General features: G+C 41.3%; 2 protein-coding genes across 2 annotated transcripts in view; both read right to left on the bottom strand.

Annotated features, from left to right (window-relative positions):
• Positions 1-913: 913 nt before the first annotated feature.
• Positions 914-2068, bottom strand: arl14 (ADP-ribosylation factor-like 14). The gene has a single exon (XM_046360214.1). The coding sequence runs from the start codon at positions 1942-1944 to the stop codon at positions 1330-1332; it is 615 nt and encodes a 204-aa protein (XP_046216170.1). The 5' UTR covers positions 1945-2068; the 3' UTR covers positions 914-1329.
• Positions 2069-8322: 6254 nt separating this feature from the next.
• The window catches only part of LOC124041984 (protein phosphatase 1L-like), a 36328-nt gene continuing 20633 nt past the window's right edge, over positions 8323-24017 (bottom strand). The window contains exons 2-4 of the mRNA XM_046360213.1: positions 15213-15387; positions 11390-11551; positions 8323-10713 (exon numbers count right to left, since the gene is read on the bottom strand). Coding sequence (XP_046216169.1) covers positions 10361-10713; positions 11390-11551; positions 15213-15387 — 690 coding nt within the window. The 3' untranslated portion in view covers positions 8323-10360. The remainder of the gene's footprint in view (positions 10714-11389; positions 11552-15212; positions 15388-24017) is intronic.

The raw sequence follows: 24017 nt of genomic DNA, 5'->3' as shown, positions 1-24017 counted from the left end.
ATGCTACCGCTCACCCAGTGCCATCGATCTATGGTTTTGGCTCATTGCACATTGCCTCATGTAAACTACAGCGTACGTCGTTCCAACCAACTTGACATGTTTACAATCAAAACAGTAGACTTCTAGCATTTTCTTAAAGAATAATGTGTCTTTATCTCAAAGGTCACACGCCGAGCTTGACATTTTTCTCCTTATTTGTTATAAACATTGGACATGCGCTCCGAAACTGTGGAGAGATCCTTTGCAGAGACGACCAAATATGCTGCGCGCACGGTAACGACAGCGTCGTCGTCGGCTGTTGCAGACACACGGTTCACAGCACCTTCTACAACATCGCAATGGTTACGCGGAAACTCTCCGGGGTCCTCCTTTTGCTCCTTCTGTTTGCCCTGGGCTACTTCATCCAGCGGATTGCCTGCTCGAGACCCAGGCGACAGCTTGACAGCCATGATCCGCACCCGCTCCTGAACGGACGGATAACCGTATCTCAGGACCCGCTCATGGAGAGCTACACATCGCATAGCCTTGCTACTGACCTAGCTCCCCCTGTCTCTCTACCCGCCTACGATGAGGTGAAGTACTTGCCAACATATGAGGAGACCGTGCGGGAGGGGGACAGAGGTCGGTTGGAGACCACGGAGCAAGCGGGACAAGAACAGGAACCGGACACGTCCACCTGCGCCTCTCCAACAGTATGTCATCGCTGAGAGAACCAGGCTAACTGACCTTCACTGTCAGCATAATGACGTTTGATAACTCTCACAAGTGTTGTTTAGAGCCTATTATGTTAAAGATTAATCAAATCGGTCACTCCTGAGTGTTAGTACGCAAGACGTGCCATATAGCCTTACGCAAAAATGTAATACGTGTGAAAGAGGCCAGCCATGTTTAGGTGGGAAAAAGATATAGCATGTAGGGAAGACATTTTATTAGATACAAGACATATATATTAGGTTATAGGTCTACATAAAAGATTAAAAGTGAATTTGACCATTTGGGGTGCGTTTTTACGCATTGCTCCCCAAAGTCCATAATGACATGTTCATTATTAGGTCTATAGGCGACTTAACATTATTTATGACCATATTTCTCAGAGGAAATAATCTGATACAAACGTATTAAACTTAGTTGGAAAAAATGTCATAGGCTGATTTAAAGTCAATTGAATAGCTTCGTGGATTGATTTTGTTTCCATGTAGTCTATTGCACTGTGACAACCTTTTCAAGAAACACATTGATCATAGTGAAATGTGATCTTCATCCGTAAAAAATAAAAACAAATTATCATCATTTGTCAATAACTTTTGACATATCCTATCATTGCAAACATTACAAACCCCTTGACGTGACTGATTTTGATCGTAGATACTGCACTGTCTCTTTAATATTGTCTTGAACGTCCTCTGATGGTAGTTTGAGCAGGTGTGCCACCTTTTGGAAGCCCTCTATAAGCCCAGCACCGGTCACGGCAGAGCAGGGCTGAACGAACCAGTCCCGCTCAACGCTCATCGTCCTCAGGTGAAAGCGCTCTGTTATCTCCGTAACGGATACGGCCTCGGGAAGGTCCTGCTTGTTGGCGAGGATGACCACAGGCAGACCCCGTAATAATTCACTCCTCAGGGCGTGATCTAGTTCCCGCCGGGCCTCGTCCAACCGGCGCCTGTCTGAGCTGTCCACCACGAACACCAGTCCAGCAGTGTCCTGATAGAAGCTCTTCCAGTAGTGCCTCATTGTATTCTGGCCGCCCACGTCCCACACGGTCAGAGCAACTGTCTCCCTCTTCTTCTTGGCTTCTATCATCTCCACATTGAAACCGATGGTGGGAACGGTATTGACCGATTCGTTATATTTCAGTTTGTAAAGAAGGGTTGATTTCCCCGCTGAGTCGAGACCCAATAGGAGAACTCGGGCCTCGGGTTGGGGTCTCGATCCCCGCTGTCCCATGTGTGGTGAAGCGTAACCCGACTACTTGGCAAAGACGCAAGTCAGGGAGAGGCAGTGATATCACTGTTCTCTGCCTCGAGCTGCGGTGTTTACCCAGTGCGTTGCCTTTCTGTTACCAGGTAAGCGATTACATGCTACCTATAAACCTTTCGTTCACCGATAAGCAAGGGTCAAAGTAGGTCCTATATGAAGCAAGATATGACTGTTGTTTGGTTAGGAACTTATCCACCAAATGAGCCAGTCTGGCGTGACTCAAATCAGTGTGCTGTTGACACAAACAATACAACAATGTGACACATGCGCAGGTTTGATAGCCTAATGTTTTTATCACACTTCACATGGTAAAATCCCCCATGTGCATGGTACATTTACATTACATTTAAGTCATTTAGCAAACGCTCTTATCCAGAGCGACTTACAAATTGGTGCATTCACCTTATGACATCCAGTGGGACAGTCACTTAACAATAGTGCATCTAAAACTTAGGGGGGGTGGGGTGAGGTATTTAACCTGCTCTAAAGACACATTGAAGTGTCACCTCGAATGGTCTGACCTTTACGTAAAGTTGAACAAAGTGTACGCATGGAGACGAACGCACGCACCTCTATATCATCAGATAACAGTATATCATTATGTCATTCAGATGTATTTAAGGCCAAGGCAACCATTGGTTATGTCATGTGTAGCCTAGCCTATAGCTAAAATAATATATGGGCCATTAGGACACCATATAGAATATATTGCATTTTCCACTTCAATCTGACAGATACAGATACCTTAAATCACATTAAAACCATCAGGCAGGCAATATAACTTACATTATAGTTACATATCAAACAATGGAGAACAATTCCAAAGGTGTTTAGATGAAAGAGAGAGAAATAAAGAAATAACACATTTTTGCTTGGTTCTCAGTTGCTGCCTGTAGCCTTCAGGCCTAGTATTACATTTAAACTAACTGGTCATATTCAGTTGCAACATAATCTTACACCCAATTAGTGCAAATATGTACAAAAAGTATTTCAGCAGATTTTGTGCGTTTTTGTGTGGCTTAATAATTAGTGTGAAAATACAAAAAAAAATTGTGTGACTTAATTCGTAACAAAAGACACATTTTTCGACTTCATTCATAGGAAAATTATTTTTTTTTAGGGGCAAACTTAGGAAAAATCTTTTGAAAGTTATTGGAGCAGTGCATTTGGGGCAGTGGTGTTCCACACTGCTTATTTTTGCCCCACATTTATCATTTATATATATATATATATATATATATATATATATATATATATATATATATATATATATATATATATATATATATATATATATATATATATATATATATATAAACGTTAACAACCCAATATTGTTAATCGACCAGGTTATCACTGAAATACTTATAATAAAATAGTAGCATTATGTTTTATTTATTTATGCCTATGATGTTTTCTATGCTTTGGGATACTGGTGCTATGTCAGATTTTATGAGGGTTGCCAGATTGGAGAAAAGCTGTATTTGCCGGTTTTTTGTGGTATCGATAAAGGTATTTGATTGAAGATGGGGATACATTTTCACGATGGGAAATTAATTAATCAATAAATGTGGGGAAACAGAATACCTGCAAAGAAAAACATGTTTGCTTTATATTCCCCTGGTGCAGCTGCATAGTATTTGCAACTGTAACAAGTCTGGACTATGATCAATTAAGCCATATCATTGCAGTTTAACAGGTTCATGTAAAATAATGAATTATGTTGGTTTACACTTATGGCACTTCCAAGGCCGTTTCATGATGATTATTACCATCATGTCAATCATGGTATGTACTTAGGCTATTGTAACATGCCTATTTATGCATTATAGGCCTACTGCCTCTGCCCAGAGGAATACTAGGCTTTCATGGTAATGGCCGTTAGAGTTCACTTTGCCACGTATGAGCCCTGTCTAGAGTCCCTGTTGAAGCTTTCACTTTCTTCTGCTACATTGGTGGCAGCGGTGGGATCACGTCCAGCTCATGCCTATTTATGTGATCTAGTGTTGAGAAGCATTCTGTTTTTCAACATTGTGTTGGGTGTAATTACATTGATATACTTAGTGAACAATGGTTAAGAAACAATGGGTGTGACGGATAAAAGTAGTAATTACAGGTGTGATCAAGCCTTACATCAAAGTTGCCCGAAGCTGAATGGAAAGTGCTTTGCCCTGAACAGTTATTCATAAGAAAATCCTCTGTGACTGTCTCATTTAAATAAGTTAACTCACTAGTGTGGACCCAAAACAAACATATTTTACACATTTACAAACTACCTGTTTAAAGTGCTATTACAAACCATGGTGTTCTGTTGTTATTGAAGCTTATAGAGCTAACAACCTGACAATGATCCACATCATATGGATAGACAAATAATAAGTGTGTTATGCAGCAAAACACAACTATCCTTTTAATTGGATGCAAACCAGTAATATGAATCACTGTTGATCCATCCTGTTATGATCTAATGAGATGGCTGTAGGATTTGCTACGGCCTTTCCCAGTCAGGAAGGACAAAGCTAGGTCCCTCTTGGTTTCTCATTGGTGAAGACTGAACTCAAGTTAGGGGTTATATGTCAAACTCCCCTATACCACTTTGCTCAACATCTTATACCCCTGAGGTTATAAATAAACATTTTTTTAAGGTGATATAACTTGTATCAGTATTATAGACCTGTGAAACTCATATCCCTATAACGGCTTTCAGACTGGAAATTGCTGCTGACATTGAACATAGCTCCTATTCTCCTAATGCCTCTATTCCCAACATGTTATACCCCATAGGTTGTAAATAAACCCTTTTATAAAGTTATATAACTTGTATCATTATCATACTGTAGGGCTGTGAACCCCATAGCTGAATGGCTTCAGACTGAGCTTTTTTTATGGAGAGCAATTTCCGTGTTATAACAGGCTGTCCATTTATTTACAGTAGTGTGTTGGTTAATTATTGCTTTCTTCAGTGGAAATACAGAATGTGTATAAAAATGCCAAATATACCAAAAGCTAAATCAAGCAGAGATTTACGACTATTTAACCATGTTAATCATTACTGAAAAATGCAAACTACAAACATGTAACTAGTTATAGATAATGAATACATGACAACTAGATACAGATATTTGATAAATTATTCATACAAAATTCTAGGAGTTGGCTATAACATGAGTACAAACAATGTGAGTGTGTGTGTATGTGTTTAAATGTTCGTGTGTGTGTGTGTTTTATCATTTCCCATCATAAATATGTATCCCCATTCCCCAATCAAGTATCTTCATCGATACACACACAAAAAAAAGAAAGTGGAGCCTTGTAAACATAGAAAACAGTATTGGTATATAAAAGAAAAAAAATAAGAACATAAGGCTACTGTTATATTACAATTATTTTGGTGACAACCTGGTTGATTGTGTTGTTAACGCGTTACTATTGCGTTATATTGTGTTGTTAACGCGTTACTATTGCGTTATATTGTGTTGTTAACGCGTTACTTTAAATATATAAATAAACGTGGGACACAAAAAAAGGCAGTGTAGAACACCATTGACCATCATCTCTCTAACAACTTTCAAAAGATATTTCCGAAGTTTGCCCTCCAAAAATGTATTTTCCTATGAATGAAGTCGCACAAAAATTTGTATTTTCCTAATAATTCATTTGCAGAAAAAAGTGTATTTTCACACGAATTAACACACACAAAAACCCACAGAATCTCCTGAAATAGTTTTTGTACATATTTGCAAGAATTGAGTGTGAGATTGTGTTGCCAGATTACTTATGCTTGGTTTAAATATACACGTGATCTTTCCATACTCACTGGGCGCAGTTGTCAACTAATGTGAAATGTCAATGTGAAATCAACAAAAAATGTTCCCATGTCATTGGATTTAGGTTAAAAGCTGTGTGAAAAAATACGAAATTCCCTTAAATCCAATCCGTTTCCCACGCTGATTCAATGTCATCACATTTCATTATTTGGTTGAAATGTCATGGAAACAACGTTAATTCAACCAGTTTTTGCACGGTGGAATTTCTATCTTCATATTACTGTAAATGCCAAACGGTCCCATCAAGTTGCTGACTACAAATACAGCCCACCACCAAACAGAAATAGATGAGTGTATTTCCAAACTCAAGCTGGAAAGAGAAAAAAGATATATCACAATCAAACCCTGGTTGTGTTGATTGATTTCGATGCAGTAGTAGGCTGGTAGCCTAAAAAGGTAAAGTCGGAGTTCATGGGTGTGGCTCCTGCCCTTGGCATATCTCTTCAGTTTTACTGATACAATTGTTTCGCTTACAAAAAAAGATTGCAGTCAGAGTGCAGTTTAACTGCAGTATGCTGACAATACTGCATCCAAATAATACCACAGTCGACCGCAGTTACTGCACTTTTACAGTTTCAAAACTGTAATCTTTTTGTGTAAGGGTTGCGATGAGAAGACTAGTAACATAAATAAATAAATAAATAAATAAATAAATAAATAAATAAATAAATAAATAATAAGTATCTTTGCTGTAGTCATTGTGGACATAAATGTTCTCATCCACATGACGGCGGCATTGTTCCTTTTTCTGCCAGCAGGTGGCATAGGACTGCATATGTGCCAAGATAATCCACTTTATCGAGCCTATTATGAAGTCCGTTCCACAGGGTTTTAAATAGTTGACACCTGAATTGTGCTTAAATATGTTTTCACTGAATAGGCAGGCCTATGAACATATTGGTTAAAATTAATCTTGCTCATGCTGGATAACACGTCAAAGAAAATGTAGGATAAATGTGCGCAAAGAACAATGGCACAATGAATGGACTAAGGCGACTCCAGAGTGGAGGCACCTGATTAGGCTGTGCTTCCAAGCATGCATTTTCATCCACAAGTGTTAGATTAATTAATCATAATACAACGTTTGGTGTATTAACCTTAGGACAGTGGATGATAACAATCTGCTGGATAACATACACCCAGAGAGTAATCAATCCAATGTAATCATTTTTCTCACTGGTCAGTGCAATGTGGTGCGGTCAAGCACATCCCCCTGAAACCTCTCTCAATCACTGATCTTCTGTCCCCTTGAGACAAACACCGAACAAGTACGCCGCGGCGATTACCCACGATTGCGCAGAAGCCGAGAAGCACCCTACTAGAGAATGCTAAACTTTCCCACGAGAGAAACCAATTTAAAACCATAGATGTCACTATGTTTCAGGATCTTGTCCATTTCTCTCTCGGCTTCATCCAAACTCCACCCGTCGGGTCATCCATTACATATACGAGTCCCGTGTCCCGGCGGCTGTAGTGCCATGAGTGGGGTCGCGTACTCCTCTCATGAATCCCGGCGTCATACGAGAGGTCCGGCCTCTTCACCGTCTCTTGGAACCGGATAGTAAGGGCACGCGTGGAGCTTTCGTTCATTTTTTGATACACTGAATTGCGTTTCACCGGCGCCTGAGCACCAAAGCACTGGAACAGCTCCCACACCTCTACTACAGTGGGCTTGGAACCGCGCTGACCCATTCTTCAAAACTAAGACCAAATTCACCTCAAAAGCAGATATGAGTCAGCTCCGAAAGAACCAAAGCTCAGATAGAGACCCTAATTGCAAACACCCTCAAAGGTCCTGTCTTTCCTCACTTGTGCTGTTGTTTGCTACACACTTGTCTCGCTTGGCCCAATGACCGAATACTTCTTATAGAGGCTCAGTATCCCAAATAATGAGCTTAGCTTTCCTGTAAGGCGGCGTTAAGTACAGTGACTTTGGTTTACGGAAAACCTGTTGAATGTTACCACACGTCTCTGGCATTTTGCACATTCGATAAGACTATTTTACAAATGTAGACCTACATGCTATTCTAAGGCCGGTTCCACCTGGCACCGGCCGTCAGTTTTGACTTGGCCCCTAGCTTGCGCGCTGTCTAGGCGAGGCACGCCAGCAACTGCCAAGCCTCTGTAGCTAGTGGTAGGGTGTTTGGTTACTAGAGTTATAGCGCAGACAGAACTATGTGTGCCTGTGTCTAGCAGTCCCAGAAGTGTATCAACAACGTCATATGTTTTCTTTCTGGCTGTGATCTCACCAGCCCGAACATTCTTATGCTTGTTGTCATCATTGAGGATTTTCAAATAAAACCCAATCAATTGTTTAGTGTCATGACGTGACTGATGGGAAACGTATTCAATGTGTGACAATCCAGCACACTGGTGAAGCAAGAAACATGAATACAGAGATATGATTGTGCGTGCGTCATTGTGGTTTCTTACGGGCCCCAGAGAATAGTGCACAATACTGTTTCTTGGCGGCCATACTTGGTTTGTAGGCTAAAGAAAGGTCACATACACATTGCCATACATGAATAAGCAACAGAGGTCAGACAAACCCGTTTATTAATCCCTTTTCTGTATTATATTTTCAATAAATTATTGGACCTATAATGTTAAAAAGTAATTTACTGTGTTAAATCACAGAGTGCAGTGGCAGCTAAATAGACTGTCTGCACAGTCTGTCAAATTGGCAGGAATAACAAACTAAAACAGCAACATTTGACATGGTAGCATTGGATTTTAATACTGACAGACAAATTCATACATTTTGTGTTTGGCAGATTATATGAGTGACTTGTTAGTTAACTGTCTACAAGTGATGCTTGTTTCATTATCAACATATGCATACTGTATGCACAGGTGAACAATAAACATCTGTGTATGTTTTGTTTTGACAAGATTAAAACAGAAAAAATAAGGCAATTAAGGTACATTGTTAAATGATAAACGGTTTGCCACATCATAGGGCAGCAGGTAACCTACCTGTTAGAGCGTTGTGCTAGTAAAGGTTGCTGGTTTGAATACCTGACCAGACAAAATAAAACATCTGTCGATATACCCTTGCGCAAGGCACTTAACCTTAATTTGCTACAAGGGCACCGTACTATGGTTAACCCTATAAATAACACCTATTCGGTGTATATGATAATATAACATATATATATTTATATATATATATATAAATTCAAATGATGTACCTATGAAATAAATACCAGGCAGGTCACCCCTTATACAAGTCAGTATTCAATGTCCATCCATGTCTGAGGACTCCGGGAGATAAAAGAGGAAACCAGCCACTAAGGACAACAGTCCCCTGTTCCCTTCCAGTATGTTTGGGTTTTGCTAGGACGTTGTGAATGGGGATGGCGGTTGGGTGTAAACATCTGCATTTGGTTCCAAAAGTTGCATATTCGAATCCAGCGATAGAAAGCTGTTTTTATATTTGGTTTTAAGCCTATCCCAAACCTTCATTCTGAAAGGTTCATGTATAACCGTAATAATTCTGAGTTAATGCCTAAACATTACCCTAACCTAAAAAATGTGGAGTTAAAAAAACCTTAAACACTTTGAAATTTTATGTTATGAACAACTTCGAAATTTGACGTTTGAGAAACATGAATGAACGTCAAATTCTGAGGTGAGCCTGTGAGAAATAGTTGGAAATACAGTCGTAATAGTAGTATTCAATACAGTAGCACACTTGTAAAACTAACACACGGGTGGCCATATTACTGTCAATTAGCCTTCCTGTTTCAGCTGTGTAGCCTTTAACTCAGTCGCCATGGGTAACGGTGCTTTAATAAGCAGTCTGAGATGCACCTCCCAGTCTGTACGATTCCCATGATCGAAGGCATTAACACCTGAGTGCTAAAATCCACAGATCTTTCCTAAACACGGATAGGCTAAACAAATGTCCTATACAGGTTCAGTACCATAATACAGTAAATTAACATCAGCCCTGTTAAGACTATGGTGATGAAAAAGGCAATGGCTGGAACTGATCCTGTATATGACCAAGAACATTTTTATGGGCCGATACGTAAGGGCTTATCATTCCACCAAAATGAAAAGTCTCAACAGGTGCTTATTCTTTTACAATTTTCTTTAGGACAGTATCAGTCCTGTGACAGTACAACCCACTGCAGCAGGGCATGCAGAGAACACTAGATCAGTTTGCTTTACTGTTTGAGTCAGAGAGTCATCTCAGTGATGAAAAAGAGGATATCTCCAGTTGTGTGTTCGTGCTGAATGCCAATGTGTGAGATGGCAGATGGACGTGTGTATGTGTGAGTGTGTCAAGATGATCAAGCACTCCAGCTTCCGAGTTAAGGCCATAATTCAAACAAAAATACTTCTCTATCCAGTCAGAAATGTCAAACAAACTACATAGTTTAGGATGTTGGTGTTGGTGTGGTTATACATGCGTTTCAAAGAGAATGCCAGGTATGCATGTTGCAACAGTTCCCAATCCTCCCCATTGATTGCTTGCTGCACTATCCATACGGGAGGAGAGTCTATCTATAACATAATGACCCCATCACAACCTTGTGACATCACCGCCTCTACTTCTCAGCCTTGCTCCCCACGGGGCCGCTCTTGAACTTGACCACCATGACGGTGATGTTGTCGGGGCAGCCGCGGTAGAAAGACTGCAGCACGATGCTCTTGGCACCGTAGTGCGGCTCGTCCAGGCGCTCACGCACGAAACGCACTGCCTCCTCGTTGCTGAAGGCATCCCACAGCCCGTCCGACGCCAGGATCATGAACTCGGGCTGCAGCTTGTCCAGGTCAAAGGTCAACACGTCGGGGTCGGGGATGACCACGTTGAGGTTCTTTAGGGGGTAGTCGCCCAGCGAGCGAGACATGGCCAGGATGCCCTGGACGCGCCATGAGCCGTTGAAGCTGATGAAGCCCCCTGGTGGTGAAGGAATGGAAGTGCAATGCCCTATGATTAAACTCTCAGTAACTTTATTATCTCACACTGGGACATTGGTCATTGATTGTGTACACAGAAAAAAAGTGCAGATGGAACAAGGGAATTTCTGTATCACAGTCAAATGACATATCTATATTTTTATAGATATTCTATTTACCAAATCCACCTCAGCATATCAGTGCTTCCGATCATTTGTCAGACCAAGTAATGTATTCAACTTCTCTTGCACTTCAAAAGAGGGCCAATAGGTGGTGAGTCAAGGCTGCAATTCTGCAGTCTCTCCTTTTGACACTAATTCGTTCTAGTGAGTCATCCTAGCGTGCCATTGTCATCTGCTCAAGTATGGGAAACATTTTATGTCGTCATGACATTTTGCACTACCTTCCACAGCCAAGAAAATGGTATGTGTGTTTTGTTTCTGTGCTGAACACTAAGGGCTGGTTTGCTGGACACAGATTAAACCTGGTTCTGGAATAAGAAACAGTTCTCCAATTAAAGTGGTCTTTAGTTCATGAGTAGGGCTAATCTGATTCAGGAAACCCACTCCAATAAGTGAGTTCACTGTGTTGAGTTTAGCTAGGTTTGACACAAACACATCTTTTTAAGGCCCCCATAGCGTTGTGGTGCTGTTCACCCATGCTGGTGGTCTGCTCACCTGCCCTCTTGATCCTCTTGCGCTCCTTCAGCTGGTATGGCTTGTGGTCATGTGACAATGCCACAGCGTTTCCGTCCTTGTCACACAACACACCTCGTGAGTCCCCAACGTTGGCCACCGTCAGCTCCCTGTCCGATAGCAGGGCGACCAGACATGTAGTACCTGAGAGAGGGAGACAGAGGTGATATTTCAAAACCATAGATGATCTAAACAAGCGATGGCCTGGGACGGGGGCTCATCTTGACATTAGACTACTGTTATTATCTGAAAACATCTGAGTGTAATTAACCTTTACATGTTTTTCACCTGTGATTCTCATTCTCAGAATACCCCAAGTGTATCAAAGTCCGCTAACCAACCACAATACCGAGAGCCATACTGTATTTTCATCACAGCTATGAAAGTCCAGGTAACAGGAGAAGGCCCAAATAACGTATCTGACCAAGGTCTACCTTTTCATGTCCTCCTCCTCCATTGAAAAATCCAGTGGTTTATAAGGTACTGTTTCCAGTACATTCATCTAATCCCTTTCTCAGGGCTGACAATAAATCTCTCAGGGCAACAAAGCAGCTTCGTGTACTCCGTGACACTGACTTTGTGTCTTGACCTTCCAAAGGTTGTCTCCATGGAGACATTTCACCCCCGCCATAATAAATAAATAAATACTACATTTGATGTATACAGCTTTACTTTTACAGACCAAATCTGTAAAAAAATCAAAAAAGTACTTTACATTTCCATAATTTTCTTCTCTCCCTTTAGGCATAAAGTGATTGGGATATTTTAAAGAGGGTCAACTCTGACCTGTTTTAACCCGTGTGTTGTCTTAAGGGTAAAAAAATGACCCGCCACTATGTTTAACAGCAGAGAAAACTTGAATTTGATGACTTTTCCTAGAGTGACCCCAACATTAGAAAACGTGTTTAATGTTTCAGTGCCCAACAGGTCGTATATCAGATTTCTTTCAGATGTCCAGGAGGAACAAGAGAACAATGATTTAGAAGAGGAGGAGGTATCTGAAGAAGAAGATGGGGAAGAATACAACCCAGAGCACGATGCATAATCTTCAGATGAAGAAGAAATCCCCCAAACTGAAAGAGAGACATTTTTGTCAAAGAACAGCAAAATAACATGGTCCTTGTCACAATATGACAGCCAGGGCAGGATGGAAGCACACATGGTTATAAGGATGACCCCAGGGCCCACAAGACATGCAGTTGCCCATGCCCAATACATCTACATCACACCAGCCATAAAATAAATCCTCCTGGAGATGACAAATTCATGGCATCAAGATATGGGTGGCCTGTGACGCACAATCCAGATACGCTTGGAAGATGCAAGTCTACAAAGGGAAGCCGACCAGTGGAGGCCCAGAGAAGAACCAGGGGATGTGGTTGTGCTTGATGTGACAGATGGACTGAGGGGGCACAATGTCATGTGTGACAATTTCTTCACCTCTTATGAACTCAGCCAGCAGCTCATAAAGAGGAAGATCACCATGGTTGGCACAGTTAGAAAGATCAAGCCTGAGCTCCCCACTGCACTCCTCGCAACAAGGGGAAGACAGGCCTTCTCATCAAAGTTTGCCTTCACCCCCACCACCACTCTAGTTTCTTACCCCCCAAAGCGGAACAAGAGTGTGGTCCTCCTGAGCACACTGCACAAAACGGCTGAGATCAGTGACCGTGAGGACAGGAAGCCGGTCATCATCCTGGACTACAACCACAACAAAGGAGGCGTTGACAATCTGAAGTTGATTGGAACTTACAGCTGCAGGAGGATGACTGCCTGCTTGCCCCTGGTCATCTTCCATAACATCATTGATGTGTCCTCATACAATGCCTTTGTGATATGGGACCAGATCAACCCTACCTGGAGGCCTGATAAGCGGAACAAGAGGGTGTTGTTCCTGGAGCAGCTGGGAAAGGCACTTATAACCCCACACATTCAAAGAAGGGAGCGCCTCCCCCTCACAGCAGCCTCTGCAGCACTTGTGAAAGCTGTTCAGTGGGCTGAATCTAGTCCTGATCTAGTCCTGATCCACCTGAGGCTGCAGCTGGGGCAGGCAAGAGGGGGAGATGCCAACACCCCAAAGAAGGACTGTAAATCAAATACTACGTGCTGCACATGTGAGAAATACATCTGCAAAGTCTATGCACACACACTTGCATACTGTCCTACATGTGCTAATTAGAGTTGATTGATTTATGTTCTTCATATTTTTGTATCTATTATCTTATTTTATTCGTATTTATTGTTGTTGTTTATACACCTTGTGGGTGGGGGCAATATTTAAACAAATGGGAGAAGACTAGTATCTTGTAGTTGAATTCCTCATTGTACAGTATATAAGAATATATGGGAGAAGACTAGTATCTTGTAGTTGAATTCCTCATTGTACAGTATATCAGAATATATGGGAGAAGACTAGTATCTTGTAGTTGAATTCCTCATTGTACAGTATATAAGAATATATGGGAGAAGACTAGTATCTTGTAGTTGAATTCCTCATTGTACAGTATATAAGAATATATGGGAGAAGACTAGTATCTTGTAGTTGAATTCCTCATTGTACAGTATATCAGAATATATGGGGAGAAGACTAGTATCTTGTAGTTGAATTCCTCATTGTACAGTATATAAGAATATATGGGAGAAGACTAGTATCTTGTAGTTGAATTCCTCATTGTACAGTATATCAGAATATATGGGAGAAGACTAGTATCTTGTAGTTGAATTCCTCATTGTACAGTATATAAGAATATATGGGAGAAGACTAGTATCTTGTAGTTGAATTCCTCATTGTACAGTATATCAGAATATATGGGAGAAGACTAGTATCTTGTAGTTGAATTCCTCATTGTACAGTATATCAGAATATATGGGAGAAGACTAGTATCTTGTAGTTGAATTCCTCATTGTACAGTATATCAGAATATATGGGAGAAGACTAGTATCTTGTAGTTGAATTCCTCATTGTACAGTATATAAGAATATATGGGAGAAGACTAGTATCTTGTAGTTGAATTCCTCATTGTACAGTATATCAGAATATATGGGAGAAGACTAGTATCTTGTAGTTGAATTCCTCATTGTACAGTATTAAGTGGGAGAAGACTAGTATCTTGTAGTTATCAGAATATATGGGAGAAGACTAGTATCTTGTAGTTGAATTCCTCATTGTACAGTATATAAGAATATATGGGAGAAGACTAGTATCTTGTAGTTGAATTCCTCATTGTACAGTATATCAGAATATATGGGAGAAGACTAGTATCTTGTAGTTGAATTCCTCATTGTACAGTATATCAGAATATATCACTATGTTGCCAAAAAGTTCAAGACCTATTGTTTCCCTTCAATAAAATGCTTTCAAAACTACTTTCTGCATATTTCTGCTACCTTCTTAGGCTATACAAGTGCCATCTCTTGCTAAGAAATGTATGTTTACATCTATGTAGTACCCTTAGCAATAAAAAACCTCTACTTTAGTAAAGAAAAAAATGATGACAGGTGTGGTGTCCACTGATTAAATGCAGTCTTTCTGCATTGTAAAGAGGCAAAACCCAGATATTCAAAATTTGTGATGAATGGCAGGTTGTTTCTTCATGCAAAATAGATTTGGGGTTTAAAATTCGCCTCTCCCCCTCTGACCCATCTCTGTCCGAGTGTATCGGACTTAATGTCTTAACCAATCTGCAGTATTGCCACATTTTTAACCCGTCCGACCTCGTACTCATAAACATCTCAGAGAAGGAGTGCTTATCCAGGACATAAAAGGCTAAACTGATCTTAGATCAGCACTCCTACAGTCCCTCACCTGCTTCGTCGTGATTGGCGGAGAGCTTGTCCACCATGTCTCGGTCTACAGCCAGGATACGCTGCTCCAGGATGCTGGGGTAGGAGGGAACGCTCTCCCTCTTCTCCCTCTCATAGGACAGCAACTGCTGCCTCAGAGCCTCCGGAAGGTGGGCCTTTACATAGTCCGCTGCAGCCTGTGAGAGATGGAGAGAGAGAGGGGAAAAGGGTAGAGAGAGAGAGCAATATAAGTATTTAGAAAGTTTTTCCTCACGGTTGTGGTTGAATTTCAGTTATTTGACCAGGCAACTTTCTGATTGGTTGATAGAATTCTGTGCTTTTACTTGTACAGCGGTACAGAATGCTTGTTTTTTTTGCCTGTAAATGAATCCAGATTAAATGTTTGAACGAGGCACATTTATTTTTCTGTGTTCAGCAGTGTGGTGAGCCTCCGATGCTGTAAATGACTGATAGCCTATTTCTCAAGGACACAGGTTGTCTTAGTGCCCATATTTTGCAAGAATACAGCCAGGAGATAGCCGCCAATGTAAACAGAGACTATCAGACGTTTAGTTTAAAAATGTCTGTTTATATCATGGAAATTGTTCAATCTGAATTCAAAGTCCAAACAAGTTCCTCATCTTATAATACATTGAGCCCAAACTACAAGTTTAAAACACAAAAAACTATTATTGAAATACACACCAAAAGGCATGACACCAATGTTTTCTAGGACCTACCAGAGATATCCAAACAAGAGCTATACATAGTGCAAGACCAGAGAAATGATATTTGACGAGCACATTTTATACCGTATGTAGAAAGGGTTTTAATGTGGCAGGCTGTCTACAGATAATTCATGTGTCTACATACAGCACTGGGTGAATGGAGGCAATATGTAAGAGATTTTAAAATGCATGCTCAAATGCACACTTGGTGGCTTTGCTCACTTCCAATATGAATTAATGAATGAATAATGACTAATCAATTACCATGGGCCAAACCCGGGGGGCATGAAGGTTAACACTGGTTTCCAGTGCTGTTAAAGAGACGGTCTGTTTCTCTTTATATATTCAAATTAGAACAGTAAATATCCTTGGTTTTACTACACGTAGAAATGTGATTTCAGTTGGATTTAAAGCAGTGTATTTTCAGTATTTGACTGATCTATTCTGATACGTGGAAAAGAAAACGGAGGAGGAAGGTTCGCCAGGTGTTCTGTGCTGAATTATTCAACATCCTCTCTTCTCCATTCCTCCCTCCTTCCTGCTCTGTTTTTTAGCCCCTTTCTTTATGTTCACTGGCTTTCTCCTCAGATCATGTTCATCATATTGAATATGAATTCAGCTGCTGGAAGTTTATTTATTTCATTATAGAAGCGTTCAAAACTCTTAAGACTTGAGAATCGACACACTCATGTTATCGTTTGCATATTCTTACACTTTGCAATCAATAGTTCTTGTGTTTTAATCAGTCCTGTAATCAAGCCATCCAATTAACCGAGGCAGATGAGATATTAACGAACAAACTCATTTCACTCATGGTGATAATTGTAGGAGCAGATTGATTTGAGAGAGGAGAGGAGCATGTAATTAGGAAGTGAAATTGAATAAAATAAATTATTAAAACAGTCTTCATTAGTCACCAGTGTGAGTAATCTCACTCTCTCTGAGTGTAATCATTAATTAGTTCAATTTGTTTGGGAGGAACACAGGGAGCCTTGAATAGTGAATGTAAAGTTACCCATCCAAGAGCCCAAATGACTAAGCCATGTAAAAGTACATTTACCATTCAACCTTTTTTTCATTCAATGCAATGTATATTTTGCATCTTGAAATTATCTGACTTTGGTGATGAAGACCATTAAACTGCGAAAAGATTGAAAAAGGATAGAGTTGAGAATTTGCTACATATTTGTAGTAAGGACACACTGCTCAGACAGAGACAAGCTGTTCTGTACACAATATTTGTTAAGGAGACATTTTGCTCCTTTTGATACCTGTCACGGTTCTCTTGACTTGAAGGAGAGTCAGACCAAAATGCGGCGTGGCTATTGAGATTCATGTTTAATGAAACAAAGTAAACACGAATCAAATACAAAAACAATAAATGTAACACGAAAACCGAAACAGCCTAATACTGGTGCAAAGTAACACAGACAGGAACAATCACCCACAAACACACAGTGAAACCCAGGCTACCTAAGTATGATTCTCAATCAGAGACAACTAATGACACCTGCCTCTGATTGAGAACCATACTAGGCCGAAACATAGAAATACCCCAAAACATAGAAAAACAAACATAGACTGCCCACCCAACTCACGCCCTGACCATACTAAACAATGACAAAACAAAGGAAATAAAGGTCAGAATGTGACAATACCAGGGGAAAGCAAACATTTATTTTAACTTGCAGAAAATAATTTGTAAAAAAGCAATTGAGCATGTGTCCTCACATTGACCACAAACCCCTCCTGCGACTTGAAGGCGGACTTCTACAGACTTGGGTAACTGAAAGGTTCATACTGAAAAGGTGAACATTTAGTCCTCTGAGTGTGTTGGGTTTGGTGCTCTCTCCAACTAACACATCTCTGTTACTCCCACCACATGTTTGCCATAAGAGCTCAGATCAGGATAGGTTAATTCAACACTCCCCCCAGCCCCTTCTGATAAAAAGTTCCACAACACAAACCCATATGCATGAGCTTATAACTCATTCACTCAGCAACCTAGTCTACTGTGCATGTTTCTCTTGACGTGCCTCTGGCAGTACTGACAATGTTGTGGAACCTTCCCCTCGTGATTTCTCAGGAGGACCAGGCCTTCCTTGTGAACCAACTCTACAATCAAGGGGGCCTGCCCGATGTAGGCATCGACGACTCCCTCCTGCGGTATTCTGGGCTCAACTCGTCGGTCCTGCTGCAGGACCACTCTGCCCAGCTGCTGGCCTTTGTGGGCAGCCAGGCCCCATCCTACGTGGCCAGCCTGGGTGCGGTTCTTGCCGGCCTGAGCAGTGTGCCCAACGCCTTGGGCATTGGTGCTCTGGTGGTCTCCATGATCTTAGAGATCAGCGCAGCAGGTCATGGGGAGCCCCAGCGAGACGTGTCCCACCTGCTCCGCCGTGTCTTTGCTGAAGAGAAAGCTTCAGAAGTGCGTGACCTGATGGAGGAGTACCTGAAGCGCTACCGGATGCATGTGGGGGCTAGTGAACACCTGCTGAAGGACACGCGCCGTCTGGAGGCTGAGCTCAGCGTGCAGCTGACTCGTCTGAAGAACTCCATGCTGCACGACGGCCACATTAGCACGCGGGCACTCAAGCACTGGGTCAACGGAGCCGCCTTCCACTCCCAGATGCTGGTGCACCAAGCCCGTCTGGAGCAGGACAATGGGACAGCTGCCCATGCAGCTTTGGGCTCCTACCTGCAGGGACTACACCCCCTGCTGGCCGAGTACAGGAGGTACAGAAGCTCCAGCCTGGAAATGGTGAAAGATTGTTATGGTTCTTGTCACAAGCGGGAGCGAAGGAGGAGGCAGATATGTTCCGGGGATTGTTGGCCATCATGTTCAGTTTGTGACAAAGAGACTGTCAAGACACGAAGCGTTCCACTCCTAAACAAAGATTCATGGTATCTACCAAGAAGCTATTGCAAACAGATCAAAGAGGCCTACATCAATCTCACATTCTAAAACTATGACCAGATCACAGGTATTAAGGGTTATTTCACAGCCATCCAGGTGAACCTGACCAACCTTATAGCTCAGCGTGGCATATTCCATGTTCCCACACAACTGTCTCTAGCAAACCCAACCCAACCCAGGCAACAGGGTTGGAGTCGATTCACTGGTGTACAGATGGAAAAGTATTAATAAAGATGATCAAGTTACCCAGAAACCCCTGGATTTCAGATAAGAAGTTCTGACTTGAACGTGTGTGTGTTTGGGGGGGGGGGGGGCTCTGATTTGTGTGTTCCTGGCAAACTCCCACTGAGAACAAGGTCCACCTTCATAGTCATAGCTCATGCATGTCACTCAGTCACCATGACCACAGGAAGGGTAACAGGATCATGCACGCGTGCACACACACACGCACGCACGCACGCACACAGAAACACACACCCAGCAGGGGTGGTAAGGGGACCTGACAGGAAGGTTAAATATTTAAGGATAGGAATAGTCTGAAAGTTCCAGATAGATATGTAAACAGCCTGCCCTTTCAGACTCCACTACACAAGGCCAAGCACGTCCCTTATCTTAAAGGGTAGGTAGCATAAACGTAACCACATGTAACATATGGGTTTGCATTAGAATATGCATTAAAAGTCCCAATGCAAAGTTACACTTCACTTTTCTATTTGTTTTAGTTATTATATTTAAAAAATCAGAATTCTGAATGCTGCCTACTCCCTATAAAGTAAACTGTAACAGAAATAACTTCAAATTAAACCAAATCGATTACACTCAGCAAACTTACAAGCAAATACTTTGTGTGTATTGTTTCTTGCAAGGTTGCTAGCCAACTAGCCTGCTAACGTTACATTGCTATCAACACCTAGCATACAGCGACATTAAAGTAAACCAAAGTTTTCTAAATATATAACGGCATCTAACCAGTTATCAAATAATGTTACTGGTATATGCAGTTATCTTAGCCAGCAAGCCATCCAGCTAAAGTTAGTCATTTTAGCCTGCTAACTAACCAGCTAACTAGCCAACCACCACGGTCTATGTAAGTAGTAAACCAGAGAACAACTAGTCTAGCACAGACAGGAACTCCCATTCCAAATCCTGCCTTCAACTGGTTATACTAAACCATCAAAGTCCTTCTGGGTGAAATGATTACTGCATACAGTAGACGTGCGCAGGGTTCCTATGCTCGAAACTACTCGCTTCAACCTGACAAATCGTTCCGACTTCAAAGCTTGCTTCTCAGTTTTTTTTATATTTTATTTATTTTATTTTTTATTTTTTATTATTATTATTATTATTTTTTTAATATATTTTTTTTATTAACAACAAATCAATACATAAAGCACATGAGGGAACACAAGCATACATAGATTACAAACAATGGACAATCGAGCTAGGGGGTACAATATCACATTACAATTACACAAGGACCTTAAGGGACATGCATATACTTACAATTCTAACAGCTTTTTTGTTAGTAGAGCATTTAACCTTCTTAAAATACAGTTCAATTTCTTTTTGTAGGATACGAAAATGTGGTTTTCTGTTTGTAAATTTACATTTGTGTAAATTTATTTCTATTGTATGTAAAGAATCCAAACAGTACATCTCTCCACAATAGTGTAAAATCTTCATAAATGTGTTCAATTATAAACCTACTGATGTCTTGCCACAGTTTTCTTACATGCATACAATGCCAAAAAAGATGCACAACTGTTTCTGGGTGGTCATTACAAAAGGAGCAATTTGAGTTGATGTTTTCCTTAAACTTCTTCATATAGTGGTTGGCAGGATAATATTTATGAATAATTTTAAAGGAAACTTCCTTAATTTTGTTAACAAGTAGGTATGTTTGTGGCAACATCCAAACTTTTTTCCAACAGATATTATCAATAAATCCATTCCAATAAGGCATGACATAAGGTATAGATACAACATCCTGCTGAAACAAGGATCGTATCGCTCTGTTGTTGAATGGCCCAAAAGAGAAACAAATCTTTCCTACTGATGAGTCAACAGGGTCAATAGAAGGTAGGCTCCGAGGGTCAGGTCTTGACATGTTCCTGAATAACATAGCAACACCTGAGGGAATGGCATCTAAAACAATTGCAAAATCTTTAGGTGTTACAGGGACCTTGTAAAGTGATAAGAATTCTTTATAACTGAGTAAAAGACCCTCTGCATTTACCAGTTGGCTCATCAATAGGATATTATTTCTGAACCAATATTCTAAAAACAGAGAGGTATTTTATACAATATATCCCGATTATTCCATATATAATATCTGTGTGGAGCTTGCTTCTCAGTTTTGAGCCACAAGTGAGTCATAACCCCGTCATTGTGGGTATTACTACACTATGTGGGTATTACTGCATTAGCTACAAACAACGGAAAACGACTACAATACTCACTCGACTACCGATACCAAACGTACAGGAGAAAAAGAGTTGCAGTTTTTCCACATTATTGCATGTTTCTTTTTCTTTGTAGATGTACATAGTAGCTCACCAGTGCTAACACTTGGTCAGAAATATGTAAAACCACTAAAACATAACTGTTTGTAGTTATAGGTAACTAGAAATTCATGCATCTGTTGCTAGAAATTCATGCATCCTTCCCTTTAACAGGATCTATTTGTAAATTATTATTTTTTACCTTTATTTAACGAGGCAAGTCAGTTAAGATCAAATTCTTATTTACAATGACAGCCTAGGAACAGTGGGTTAACTGCCTTGTTCAGGGGCAGAAGGGCAGATTTTTATCTTGTCAGCTTGGGGATTCGATTGGGTTACTGACCCAGCACTCTAACCACTAGGCTACCCGCCTCCGACCACTAGGCTACCCGCCTCCGACCACTAGGCTACCCGCCTCCGACCACTAGGCTACCCGCCTCCGACCACTAGGCTACCCGCCTCCGACCACTAGGCTACCCGCCTTCCGACCACTAGGCTACCCGCCTCCGACCACTAGGCTACCCGCCACCCCGTATTAGAATGTCATAGAGTGGAACTTTCAATGGTTGAAAGCAGGGCCTGGAACCGGTTCAGGCTACACAACCGAAAACCGGAAAATACAATTTTTCAAGGAACAGAAATGGTTAATAACATTCTGTCAAGGCATTTTATTCTATTCCCACAAAAAAACGCCTATCCAAAGCCCTCAATCTGTCACTCAGAAAGTAATTCCAGTGTCTGCCTGCCAGCTGAAAATCTTTGCCTGTGTGTGTGCGCGTGTTTGGGCTACCTGACCCCCCCCCCCCCCCCAAAGATGTATAGACTACTGTACTGATGTTACCATAGTCTACTGTACTGGCGTTACAATAGTCTACTGTACTGGCGTTACAATAGTCTACTGTACTGGCGTTACCATAGTCTACTGTACTGGCTTTACCATAGTCTACTGTACTGATGGCTACTGTACTGATGTTACCATAGGCTACTGTACTGGCGTTACCATAGTCTACTGTACTGGCTTTACCATAGTCTACTGTACTGATGGCTACTGTACTGATGTTACTATAGTCTACTGTACTGATGTTACCATAGGCTACTGTACTGGCGTTACCATAGTCTACTGTACTGGCGTTACAATAGTCTACTGTACTGGCGTTACCATAGGCTACTGTACTGATGTTACCATAGGCTACTGTACTGGCGTTACCATAGTCTACTGTACTGGCGTTACAATAGTCTACTGTACTGGCGTTACCATAGGCTACTGTACTGGCGTTACAATAGTCTACTGTACTGGCGTTACCATAGGCTACTGTACTGGCGTTACCATAGTCTACTGTACTGATGGCTACTGTACTGATGTTACCATAGTCTACTGTACTGACGTTACCATAGTCTACTGTACTGATGTTACCATAGTCTACTGTACTGATGGCTACTGTACTGACGTTACCATAGGCTACTGTACTGATGTTACCATAGTCTACTGTACTGACGTTACCATAGGCTACTGTACTGATGTTACCATAGGCTACTGTACTGATGTTACCATAGGCTACTGTACTGATGTTACCATAGGCTACTGTACTGACGTTACCATAGTCTACTGTCCTGACGTTACCATAGTCTACTGTACTGACGTTACCATAGGCTACTGTACTGATGGCTACTGTACTAACGTTACCATAGGCTACTGTACTGATGGCTACTTTACTGATGTTACCATAGTCTACTGTACTAACGTTACCATAGGCTACTGTACTGATGGCTACTTTACTGATGTTACCATAGTCTACTGTACTGGCGTTACCATAGTCTACTGTACTGATGGCTACTTTACTGATGTTACCATAGTCTACTGTACTGACGTTACCATAGTCTACTGTACTGATGGCTACTTTACTGATGTTACCATAGGCTACTGTACTGACGTTACCATAGTCTACTGTACTGACGTTACCATAGTCTACTGTACTGATGGCTACTTTACTGATGTTACCATAGGCTACTGTACTGACGTTACCATAGGCTACTGTACTGACGTTACCATAGTCTACTGTCCTGACGTTACCATAGTCTACTGTACTGACGTTACCATAGGCTACTGTACTGATGGCTACTGTACTAACGTTACCATAGGCTACTGTACTGATGGCTACTTTACTGATGTTACCATAGTCTACTGTACTAACGTTACCATAGGCTACTGTACTGATGGCTACTGTACTAACGTTACCATAGGCTACTGTACTGATGGCTACTTTACTGATGTTACCATAGTCTACTGTACTAACGTTACCATAGTCTACTGTACTGATGGCTACTTTACTGATGTTACCATAGGCTACTGTACTGACGTTACCATAGTCTACTGTACTGACGTTACCATAGGCTACTGTACTGATGGCTACTGTACTGACGTTACCATAGGCTACTTTAGGGGTTCCCAAACTTTTTCACTCTGGGTCCCCCTTCCAGCATTGGGGAACAAGTAGCGCCCCCTGTGCGTGCATGAGCCCCGTCAATTTTTATGTGCACAAGCACTGTTCATGACAAACTGTTCACACCCCTCTTGTTGGTGGAGAGAATTGTGCAGGTTTAAAGCTTATTTCCTGCAATTCTACACATTTTGTCATGGAGTGCAAAGAAAATGTTGCCGTTTTGAAGAAAAATGTATTGCAATT

The sequence above is a fragment of the Oncorhynchus gorbuscha genome, linkage group LG08, assembly GCF_021184085.1.
Source record: "Oncorhynchus gorbuscha isolate QuinsamMale2020 ecotype Even-year linkage group LG08, OgorEven_v1.0, whole genome shotgun sequence".
In the NCBI taxonomy this organism is placed as follows: domain Eukaryota; kingdom Metazoa; phylum Chordata; class Actinopteri; order Salmoniformes; family Salmonidae; genus Oncorhynchus; species Oncorhynchus gorbuscha.
This window is presented reverse-complemented; position numbering and strand designations above follow the sequence as displayed.

Coding starts and splice junctions, on each gene's coding strand:
- arl14 (XM_046360214.1), bottom strand. CDS start 1,944: ATGGGACAGCGGGGATCGAGACCCCAACCCGAGGCCCGAGTTCTCCTA.